Below are 12,355 nucleotides of genomic sequence, written 5' to 3'. Positions count from 1 at the left end.
TCGCCCCCGCCTCGCCTCGCTGCCGCGCCGTCTCCCCCGACCCCATCTCTCTCTGCCCTCTTTAAGCCCTTCCCCACCCCTCTTCTCTGCTATTTAGTGCTAATTAGTATGAAATAGTATGAACCCTAGGCTATTTTTTAGTGTAACAAAAAACAGAATTGATTATATAGGTTTCTTGCATTTTTTTAGTTAAAGCAATTGTTGTTATTTAAATTTTATAGTTCTAGTTAGTTAATTAGAATTAGTATGAAACCTAGGACAGATTAGTTAAAACAATTGTTCCTATTTAGAGATTTTTCTGGAAAATATAACTGGAACAAAAAGTTATCGGAGAGGAGTCCCGTGGGGCCCACCAGGGTGGAGGGCGCCCCCCCTAGGGCGTGCCCCTGTGCCTCGTGGACACCCCGTGGGTCCTCCTGACTTGTTCTCGATGCCAAACCCTCCTATAAATACAGAAACCCCCGAAGCATAACCTAGATCGGAAGTTCCGCCGCCGCAAGCCTCTGTAGCCACCAAAAACCTCTCGGGAGCCCGTTCTGGCACCCTGCCGGAGGGGGAATCCATCACCAGTGGCCATCTCCATCATCCCGGCGTTCTCCATGACGAAGAGGGAGTAGTTAACCCTCGGGGCTGAGGGTATGTACCAGTAGCTATGTGTTTGATCTCTCTCTCTCTCTCTCTCTCTCTCTCTCTCTCTCTCTCTCTCTCTCTCTCTCTCTCTCTCTCTCTCTCTCTCTCTCTCGTTCTTGATATGGCACGATCTTGATGTCTCGCGAGCTTTGCTATTATAGTTGGATCTTATGATGTTTCTCCCCCTCTATCTCTTGTAATGGATTGAGTTTTTCCTTTGAAGTTATCTTATCGGATTGAGTCTTTAAGGATTTGAGAACACTTGATGTATGTCTTGCGTGGGATACCCGTGGTGATAATGGGGTATTCTATTGATTCACTTGATGTATGTTTTGGTGATCAACATGCGGGTTCCGTGACCTTGGGAATCTATGCATAGGGGTTGGCACATGTTTTCGTCTTGACTCTCCGGTAGAAACTTTGGGGCACTCTTTGAAGTTCTTTGTGTTGGTTTGAATAGATGAATCTGAGATTATGTGATGCATATCGCATAATCATACCCGCGGATACTTGTGGTGACATTGGGGTATCTAGGTGACATTAGAGTTTTGGTTGATGTGTGTCTTAAGGTGTTATTTTACTACGAACTCTAGGGTTGTTTGTGACACTTATAGGAATAGCCCAATGGATTGATCGAATATAATAACTTTGAGGTGGTTTCGTACCCTACAATAATCTCTTCGTTTGTTCTCTGCTATTAGTGACTTTGGAGTGCTCTTTGTTGCATGCTGAGGGATTGTTATATGATCTAATTATGTTATCCTTGTTGAGAGAACTTGCACTAGTGAAAGTATGAACCCTAGGCCTTGTTTCGAAGCATTGCAATACCGTTTGTGCTCACTTCTATCGCTTGCTACCTTGCTGTTTTTATATTTTCATATTACAAAAACCTATATCTACCATCCGTATTGCACTTGTATCACCATCTCTTCGCCGAACTAGTGCACCTATACAATTTACCATTGTATTGGGTGTGTTGGGGACACAAGAGACTCTTTGTTATTTGGTTGCAGGGTTGTTTGAGAGGGACCATCTTCAACCTACGCCTCCCACGGATTGATAAACCTTACGTCATCCACTTGAGGGAAATTTGCTACTGTCCTACAAACCTCTGCACTTGGAGTCCCAACAACGTCTACAAGAAGAAGGTTGCGTAGTAGACATCACTGGCTGGACCTCCGGCTGTCGGACGTCCGGTAACTACCGGTCGTCCGATGGTTGTAGCTTTCTGGCAGCTCTTCCACTTGGTTCTTGTACTTGGTGTCGTCGTCGTCTTGTCCGTTTGACGTAGCATCTTCACGTCCCTCATCCAAGTACCTGAGCATGCACAAGGTCCCTGGTTGAGTTAGTAGCCATGTCTCACATGCGGAAGTGTAAGTTCAGAGAGGAGCGAGTTCACATAGGTTTCGATAGCGCGGGCACGAGCTCTTGTCATAGGACCACTTGGTGCTTGGGGAGACATAGGCAGGTTCATGGGGATGAACGTAGGATGCTCCGCATCAAAAGGGTTTAGCCTGTAGGGGGGACTCAATCACAACTACATACACCTAGCATTAGGGTTAGATCTCTACTTACGATCTCGAGGTAGATCAAGCATGTATTCGATACATCATCATCAACACAATCAAAGTAGGAAATAGGGTATTACCTCTTCGAGAGGGGCCGAACCTGGGAAAATATTGTCTCCTTCATCCCATGTTACCACCGATCCGAGATCCACAGCTCGGGACCCCCTACCCTGAAGTCTATCGGTTTTACCGCCGACATTGGGTCAGATTGCTTCTCATGTTAGGGAGTTTAGCGGTGTTGTGTGTTTGTTCGGGCCGAGCAACCCTTCTCTCTCTTGTCTCTCTGCTCTGGGCACCGCGTTCACTCCATCTTGCGATCGTGCATGTGTTGTACCATCACTTTGTACTCATTCTCTATTCTTCTATCAATGGAAAGATACTGAAGCTTTGCGTATTTGCGGAAAAAAATGTATTTTTCTCGGCCTTACTTTTTTTTTTGAATTTCTCAGCCGGGCTTGGAGTTGGGTGTCGGTCTGATTGACAAATAGAAATAGTGGCGTTTTGTGAAGAGAAGATGGTAAGATTGTTAATATGAATGAGCCTAATAATTAGCAGCTCTGTTTTGTTGTATAGAAACCTTGGAAGGTAGTGAGGCCACCGTACTTCTTCAGTGTGTACACCTTATTACACACAGACAATAGCTTATGACCAGTTCAATATATCTCGCGCTTTAAGTAATGTCCTCTTTTCTTGAAGGCAAAGGATGACCCCATTTTGACCGCTTTATTCTACCTTGGGTAATGTCCATGAGATAATAACAGGTTAACAGGTGGGAGATTAAAAGGAAGAGTTAGCTGCCAGGCTACTTGTGCCACTATATGTTCACAGGAAGCTGTCATACAAAGTAACAAAACCATATAAGTGCATACAGAGTACTAAAGGGAATCAGATTCTAGAGGTCTGAATCAGATTGACCAATAACAAGCAACAGCCAGCGTCATGAAAAAGATAGGAGTTCAAACAAAGTAGAACCAATGGTCAGTGACCGAAAACAAGTACTTCCATTGACCAGTAACAAAGCAACGTAGTGCTAAAAGAGGGACAGTGTCCTCATTCAAGAGAGAGCGTAGTCATACAGCGTGCTAACAGCTAATTCTACAAGTCTGAAACAGATTGAGTGCTAACCGAAGCAATGGTCAGTGACCAGCTGAAATATGACAGCGTGCTAACAGCTAATTCTACAAGTCTTGAACAGACTGAGTGCTAACCGAAGCAATGGTCAGTGACCAAAAATAAGCACATACTACATCCAAACAGACGATATCCCCTGCATCAGGACAAGAAAAGCTAATCTGATCGCTCTGTAATCGAGTGCTAACAACTATTTCTTCGTCAACTCAGAACATGTCCAGGCCTCCATGCCAATCGCTTCTCACTTGTTGTCTCTGCAATTTCGACCACATGCCCAGGTCTCATGTCCTCGACAATCGCTTCTCACTTAGTGTTCTCTCTGCAATTTCAACCAAAATAAAAAAACAAGTGTCAGGACCACCAAACCTGGGACATGTTGAAAGCACGACTTTTTCCATGTTCTCTAAAGTAGATAGAATTACCTTTCGTTACCGTGAGTCTCTAAGCACGCGTGTAGTTCTCCCAAGCATATTGTAACCTGCATAACAAATCAGTTATGATGGAACATCAATTTTGAATGGAGTAAACAAAATCAAACTTTAGACTTACATCCCCTGCATATCCAACTCCATAACAAGATCTTCAATAAGCATAGATATGAAAGTTGAAAATCTGTATGAAGCAATATACTCCAGTTCCTCAAGGTTAGAGATGTTTTGTTTTTTATCACCCTGATTGGCCTGTCAAGCACAACATATATCGTTATTTCAGACGACAACTAAAATACAAGCATGTGGATTACTCGAATTATGAGAAAACTTACATCCCCGCCGTGCTGCTGGAAGTTCCGTAAGAACCTAAAAAGGCCACTCGGATTGGGAGCATAACTGGGCAAAGTGTTATTGGGGTCGTTGTACTTGAATAGCAACACCTTGTTAAGTAACGAGTTCAATGCAGCATCTACCCTCCAATCCTCAGTAAACTTCATCTTAGCCACAAGGTCATCGACTGTCTTTTTCTCTATTTGACCCATTGATTTATAGGCTTGGAAGACTGCACTTATGAGGATCGTGACTGCTCTTGGTGACTTGACAGCCGGATGGTTGTGCAGGAATTTAAGGAACTTTTCCTTCTTTGCCTTTGAAGGACATGAACCAACTGTAGGGGAGACCATCAAGTTGTATAGCTCCCGGATATAACTAATTGGATCTCCTTGGGAATCTTTGAATTCATCTACCAGCAATAGCCTAGCCAACGTGGCCAGATCTAATAGCAGATTGGCAAAACTTCCATCGCACATGGGTTCACGCTTAATGCGGCAGCGGTGTCCACTCATCCTTAGATCCTCCATAGTGAATTGCCCGCCCCAACTTTGGTGCCGGTTATGAGCATCAGTTATCACCTTAATAAACCCTGACCACAGATTTCTACCATACTTGGTGCAGACGACCGCTGAACCACCACCCTCAATTGGGCGCGTACCAACAACTCCATACTTGTTCATATACTGTCTCACTGATCTCTCTCCGGGTATCTTTAGATCATACACACACAAAATCCAAGTTATTTTGCAGCATACAACTTATGAATGTGCTTCGAACCAATAATTGTGGAGCATATATTAGTTTAAGCATGATAGGATTGGTTTCTGCTATCTATTAACTCAAGCAACAGAATTAATAGTTTAATACTACTAGAAATTGGAGTATTACTGTAAGCAGTAGATAGAGCAACACACACAAACAAAACAGTGATGTTAATGACTATAAACAGAACTGTGAGTGGCCACACACACACAGTACACACAAAGGAATTCTGCAACTTGTATACATAAGGATTGCTAAATTAGTTCTTACTCTCCTAGATAGTACGTATAAACTAGTCCATGATCATCAAGTGCGGGGTTCTATAGTATTTCTATATAGGCTATATATCACCATTCGCTGAAATAAATTTAGGAAGATGAGGATACATACTAGGTTCAGCATCCATTGAGGCCAAATGTACAGCATAAGAACCCAGCAAACATCTCGTACCCAATCCGCAGAGCAATACAGAATACCGATTGTCCATGGGGCTGCTAGAATTGCCATGCGCAGACCATCATGTACCCGGTTTGTTGATATCCACTCAGCGCACAGCAAAATCCACATTAACCAAGTAAGAATACGTAACTTCAACCTCCAAATAGCTCCTTCCTTGAAAGCCTGTGCAACTTTCTTCCTGGCCTCTCTCTCAGCCCGCTTTCTTTCTTGACATGACGCCATATTTGATCCTTAGTTGCTTGATAACTGGAAGAAAATATTTAATTATGTCAGACTAATCAATTAGTAAGCGCAAATGCATAATGCCGAATAATACACATATCCGAGGGAGTATTACAACTTGTCAAATAAGCAAATTACTCCAATCACAGCCAGTTCACCAAAAACAGTGTATGAAATAGTATTAGAGTTTGTTGGGCCGTATATGTGCGAGTAAGTCTGGCCCACGGGTCCATGTAAACCAGTATATGTATTGTACAGACTAGAGAGGAATAGAGTTATCCAGAAACTTCCCAAACCCACCACACTTCAGAGTTTAACAGCAGGGTGCAGAGCTGGGTGACTAGATAATTAAAATACCATGCAAGAGCAGAAAAAAGTAGGTTACTGAAGAGCAAAACCATCATCCTCACAGAAAACTAGATTCCTGAAAGGATTCTAAGCAAAGCAAACAAAAGTACTATGTTCAAGACAAAACAATGCAAATCTGTACTAGCTGCAACCTTATCCCTAGACTAACATGTAGCAATTTTAAGAAGCAAACTGAGCGCCCCAACAGCGACATGATTCTAACAAAAGGAGGCCAAAAGAGGCAACATATCTCTCAGTTTGTAGAAAAAAAAAGAACATGGGTAAACATTTAAGCCAATCAAACAACAGTGATCATGCATATCGGTATCACTGCTAGGTGGTGAATATATCAGTTTTGTAGGAATTTTGGGGCTTGCTAAACCATTTGGAATCAGAACGATGGACGAGTATAATGAATATGAGCGTGCAACTAATAAATTTATAACATGACATACGTTCATGACATACGTTAAAATTCCATAACTATTTAAAAATTTGTGTGTGAAGGACATTGGTTTATGCCTAACATTGTCAACACATTGATAGTATAACAGAACAGAGGCATCATCTTACCCTAAGCATATACACATCGATGCCCGACTAAAGAAATACACAAAAATAACAAATTAAGCAACTCCACATCGGCATATCTACACATAATGTATCGCCATTTAGAATGCTGAACCCTTTAGTTTAAGAAAAAATTATGATCATTGGTCAACTCAATTGCAAACAACCAAACATTTTACTTCTCTTCGGGGTGTATTTGGTTCTTAATATCATTTGAACAGAACTTTCACTACTGCCAAATTATATTTCTACTACCGAGCAAAGGAATACACTAAACACTCCTAAAAGGTGAAATCTAGTACGACAGCATACAGAAGTTCAGTGCTACCAAATAAAATACAGAAGTTCCGGGGATTTCTACTACCATTGTTTTCTTGATTCTAAGCATTTGACAAATATTGAATTCATCATATCAGTGTTTTAGCCATTAACAAGTGTGATGCATCATGGACCATTACAAGTATAATCTGAATTCAAGCAGTTTAGATAGATGTTCACAGCATGATATCCACTGTTCATGGCCAAAATATGCTAGTAACTGACACTGTTAAACAATAGAACCTTGAGCAATCAAACTAGTGACCAAACCAGAGCTAAACGAAATAGTGAAAAGCTAGGGTTTATGAGGCCCGTCTGTCGAGCCCGAGACGTCGGCGGGTACGGAGGCGGGCCGCAGTTGCGAGGCGGACCAGGCGCGGTCGTACTTGTGCAACGGCCACCGCTCAGCGCGGCGTCGAGGCGGGGAAGAGCGGAGGAGGCGCAGAGGGAGGGACCGGAGGAGGAGACCGTACCGGTGTGGTGGTGGCTGCTACAGCCGCGACGTCGTCGCGGGGAGGAGCCGCCGCAGGCCGAGGGAGGGACTCGGAGTCGGAGGAGATTCCGGTGGCGCTACTCGCGACGGCCGCGGTGGTCGCCGCAGGGAGGCGCCACCGCGGGCTTCAGGAGGAGAGCGGGGGGAGGAACCCCGAGGCGGAGGCGGGGCCCGCGTAGAAGGATGCAGAGGCGGAGCCGGGGAGGCGAGGTCGGCGGTGGTGGTACTTGCGACGGCCGCGGTGTCGCCGCAGGAGGCGCCGCCGCGGGCTTCAGGAGGAGAGCGGGGGAGGAACCCGGAAGCCGAGGCGGAGGCGGGGCCCGCACGCAGAGGCAGAGGCGGTGGCGAGGCCGGCGGCGGTGGTACCAGCGACGGCTGCGGTGGTCGTCGCACGGAAGACGCGCCGCGCGCTTCCGCGGGGGAGAGCGGAGCAAGGGCGAGGCGGAGGCGGAGGCGGAGCGAGTTTTGTTTTTCCTTTGCTGGGGTGGGAATGGGATGCGGACGGAAATGGCAGATTAAAATAAAATGTATAAGAGTAATTTTCATTTCTTTTCCACCATTTCGAATTTTTCCTTGCGTAACTTTGGAGAAGAGTTTTCTTTTTCTTTCAAAACATAGTAGATAGGCATATGCTTATGAACGCACCCACGCACGCACATCCTATCCCTATGAGCACCTTCAAAAGACTGAGCCGGCACATCATCTTGAGATTGATCAAGTCGCTACATACGCTTTCATAGTCAATGGGAATGTCTCATTCCACTGAATACACATCGCTGAAAGGCATGAATGTTACTTTACGAGTGGGTACTTTGGGCGGCGACTACGAGCGGGGATCGATGGAGACCTGCAAGACGGGGTGGAGATGCAAGGGGCGACGACGGAAGACTAGCGGCTTACAACGAATTATGAATAATTAGAAGAAATGCATATTACATTGTGAAAGGAGGCCCAAGGTGGCGAGAAGCCGTTCACACATCGGCTGTGATCTGTTGAGCCATTTGGAAGCTACTCCCAAATTATGTGTATCTCTTCCTTTGGTGGCCCAAATGATTTATTTGCCGCTAACCAACAAATTAGCCAAGGATAATTTTATCCTAATTTATCTATAATTAAGTGATTTGGTCATTGTGCCAAAAATAATACTCCTTACATAAAAGAATGGAGAGATTACATAGCAGAGCCTGTTAAGAAAAAAGAAACCAATCAAATCCCCATCCTGGGCACCTACCCCTCATGGTCTCTTGTCGTTAAGTCGTTTACCCTACATAGGGCCGACCCTGGTCTTGAGTTGTGGGGAGTTGGTATCAACAAAAGGCATCTCTCAAATGGATTTGATCGTCTATGATGACTAAGTAGAAGCATCGGTTCCACGAGAGCCTAGTCTTGCATAGGCGCAAGGCAAATTTGTAGGCGCTCATCCTTACAGGTGATTACAGCTACATTTTAAATCCAACCTCTAAGGAAAACATTGTAAAAAGGGAGAGAATGAGATTGATTTGCACCTCATGACCAACTTTCAACTTGATGGACATCAAGTTTGTATTGTAGAATACCGAACCGCTTCAACTTTTATATTTACAACACCAACTTTCGTCTAGTTTGCACACGGGTTTCCACTATAACAAGCAGAACTTTCAACCGATCTAAAATCCAACTTTCAATCGAATAACTTGGGGAATTTTACTAGGAAATTGATAGCTTTTATATGCGACTCTATAATCTCCCATGTTCATCTACATTTTAACCAAGACCACAAATGATGTGGCACATGTACCATATCTACTAATTTCCATAAAAAAACTCAAAGTAGAGTTGTCCAACTCCAATGCAAAAGGCATCAACAAAATTTTCACACAGAATAGTGAAGTCCCTTTCGGACAGGCAGAACAAGGCAAAAAAGAAAAGGGAAATGACCAACCAATGCAAGCTATATATTTTTGCGAGGGAACCAGTGCAAACTACTGACACATTGCAAGAGCATAAATGTTCGGTTTTAAAAATCCTATGATGGTCTCCAATGAAAAGTGACTATATTATATGATTATCGGCTAATTTCTGCCAGCATCAAACATATTCTATTTTTATGCATATTTGCAAAAACAAAACAAAAAACATCATGGAAATAAGGGAGAATGTTAAAGGTTGACTGAGTGCGGCGTTTCGGTGCCCGGGTGCATTTGCACCTGTTCAAAAAAAAATTCGTAAAAAATTCAGAAAAGTTCAAAAAAATCCGAAAAAAATTGAGGTGGTGGACAATTTGATGCGAGAGGTGCGCCCCAATTTTCAAAACATTTGGACTTATGTGCAGCTCTCAGCAAAAAAGACAAATCAGACCAAAACAGTATATGAACAGTACACATTTTTACAGACCTCCGATTTGTCTTTTTTGCTGAGAGCTGCACATAAGTCCAAATGTTTTGAAAATTGGGGCGCACCTCACGCATCAAATTGTCCACCACCCCAATTTTTTTTGGAATTTTTTGAATTTTTTTAGTATTTATTTTGATTTTTTTGGTGAGCGCAGGTGCAGATGAGCTCGGGCTCAGATTTGGATTTTCGGATCTAGAGGAACTAGTGTTGGAAGTGTAATGTATGTGCACTAACTCTCGTTGTATAGTCCGTACAAGAGCATGTATACATCTATATTCTTCTTCTTCTTTTGCAAAAATGTATACATCTATATTCAACCACTGAGAAAGCACACAATAAATCCACGAAATAACCAGTTAAATCTAACGTGCTCCCTCCATCGGGAATTACCGCGACAAGTAATTTGGAACGGAGAGAGTAGATACTAAGGGCCTGTTCGGAGTCCCTCCCACTCCGTAACTCCGCTCCCGGAGCAGCCGGGCCGCAGCTTAAATTTAGGAGCCGCGAAATAGGTACTCTGTGGATCTTTTAATCTGGCGGAGCTGGAGGCTTCACGAACAGCTCCTAAGACGAACACATCCATGCTACATACTCCCTCCGTTCCTAAATAGTTGTCTTTCTAGAGATTTCAAATAGACTACCACATACGGATGTACATAGATACCAACTCTGTTTGCATGAGATGGTCGCTCTCCTCAACGTGCGCGCGCACCATGGTGGCGCGGCTGCCGGAGCATGACCCGGCGGCCTCCGATATGTCATGTGTGCACGCGTGTTCTGTGCGAGCGTGCGCATGCCTGTCGTGTCTTCTCATAACAATGTCGCGCTCTAGTTATTTGTCGCAATGGGCTGCTAGGTCAGTTGGCTGCCTCGTCTCGGCGTCAGGTCCCTGGTTTGGATCCCCGCTAATGTCGCAAAGTATCACTCGGTCACTAACGGGTCACAAAATTTCGACACAGCCGGATGACTCAAACAAGGCTCAAACGTCCGGGCTGACCGGCACCCCTCATATCCAACCCGAATATGAGGCGGATATATGGACACCTGGGCCCGCCCGCCACGTAGGACTGACGATGAGGTCCTACGCGGAATCGTGTGGAAACCCAGCGGTCCGACGGACGCCTCCTCCGGCACCACGTGGCGTCACTCCGGCTCGCCACCTGAGGCCAAATCCGGCTATTTAAGCCAGTTGACGTCCCCCAACTCTAGCCCATCCACCTTCTCCCTTTCTGCGCCGGCACCCGAGCTTGTCCGCCTCCTCTCCCCCGCTCTCCCACACTCTCCAGCATCTCCATGGTCCGGCAGAAGATCATCATGTACGCTATGCTCACACCGGAGCGTCCGAGGCAGATCATGGAGGAGATCCAGTCTAGGCGTGCCGCCCTCAGCGTTGCCGGGCTGACTCCGGACTCGCCGGAGCCGGAGGAGGAGGAGGAGCAACAGCAGTCGGAGGAGGAGGAGGAAGAGCAGCTGCCGGAGCCGATGGAGGTGGCGGATCCGGAGGAGGACGAGGCGGAGCAGCCTGCTCTGGGGTTCAACGAGGAGGCGGAGGCGGAGTTCGTCATCGCCCAAGCCAAGCTGAAGGCCATCATCGTGTACATCCAGGGTGAGGCCTATGTGAAGGTCAATCGGCAGTTCCTCCGGCAGGAGCAGGCGGCGACCAACGCGCTCTTCGCCGAACTCGACACAGAGATAGAGGAGGAGGCCGGAGCGGAGCAGCCGGAGGCGCCGGAGTTGCAACTGCCGCCCATGTACCCGGAGCCGGGCACAGAGAGAGTTGACATCTTCGACAAGGAGTAGCTAGATCATCTACGTAGTACATAGGTTTTTTTGTTTGCATGCTTTTGTATGGATTTGAGAATCTAGTATGAGGTGTCTGGATGCAGTTGTGCTAATTTGAGCAGTGCCTGATCACTGGCTGCAGACGCGGCCCGACGCGTTCGCAGGCGTTTGAGGGGTCATATTTGTCATATACGGCTGTAGACGCTCTTAGGCTGCATTATTTGTCACGTAGGCAAATTTGATCAGTCTTAGGCAAAATATAAATCTAATACAATGGGCCAGTGACTGTATAATCACCTCATTTGTTTATAGTAACCGCACTGACCTGACCGTATTCTTAAGTACACCCGCAAAAAATTACAATGATCAAAGTAAACTTTTCAACACAAATACAATGACCAACATGTGGCAACGTTTTTTGTAAGGAACCCCTTGTATTTTTGTTCTCTCTTTTTTTTTTGAACTGGCTTTGAATTTTTTTTGAACTGGCTGTATTTTTGTTCTCTCGCGGCCATAATCTTTCAAATTTCCCTCATATTCGGAACGCATGTGAAATGTTTGATGAAATGTGCAGCAGTTCACGAAATCGTGCACGCCACCCCGCACCCCCGCACCGCACCTTGAACACCAAACACAATATCAAGAAACAAAGTATGCCGCCGTTTAATTAGGGGGGAGACCAATCCAATCCAGCTGAAAAAGAAGAGGAGAAGAAAGAAATCTTCATTGGTACAGCAGCAGGTTGATATTCTCCTGCAGCAGCGCCCGTCCACCACCGCCAGCCCGAGTCCGCCGCTCCCGCGTCTGCTACCGGCGCCGCCGGTGTAATTTTGGCGCTCAGCCACCCAACAGGCGAGCACCCCACGCACGCAACGTGAGTGGTTAGCATCATGGCGAAGAAGAGCGGATAGTAAACCAATGGTGGCACAGAATAT

The 12,355-nt window shown here is 45.5% G+C and overlaps 1 protein-coding gene across 1 annotated transcript; it reads right to left on the bottom strand.

The window, feature by feature from the left end:
- Positions 1 to 3,770: 3,770 nt before the first annotated feature.
- On the bottom strand, positions 3,771 to 5,559 carry LOC119279236. The gene is made up of 4 exons (XM_037560551.1): positions 5,246 to 5,559; positions 4,093 to 4,803; positions 3,879 to 4,009; positions 3,771 to 3,807 (listed from the first exon to the last, which is right to left on the bottom strand). Exons 1-4 carry the CDS (start codon positions 5,534 to 5,536, stop codon positions 3,771 to 3,773), a joined length of 1,170 nt encoding a protein of 389 aa, XP_037416448.1. The 5' UTR covers positions 5,537 to 5,559.
- Positions 5,560 to 12,355: the final 6,796 nt, after the last annotated feature.

This window comes from Triticum dicoccoides, chromosome 3B (genome assembly GCF_002162155.2).
Source record: "Triticum dicoccoides isolate Atlit2015 ecotype Zavitan chromosome 3B, WEW_v2.0, whole genome shotgun sequence".
NCBI classification, from domain to species: domain Eukaryota; kingdom Viridiplantae; phylum Streptophyta; class Magnoliopsida; order Poales; family Poaceae; genus Triticum; species Triticum dicoccoides.
Note: the sequence above shows the minus strand (reverse complement) of the source record. Positions and strands in the feature narration are given on the sequence as shown.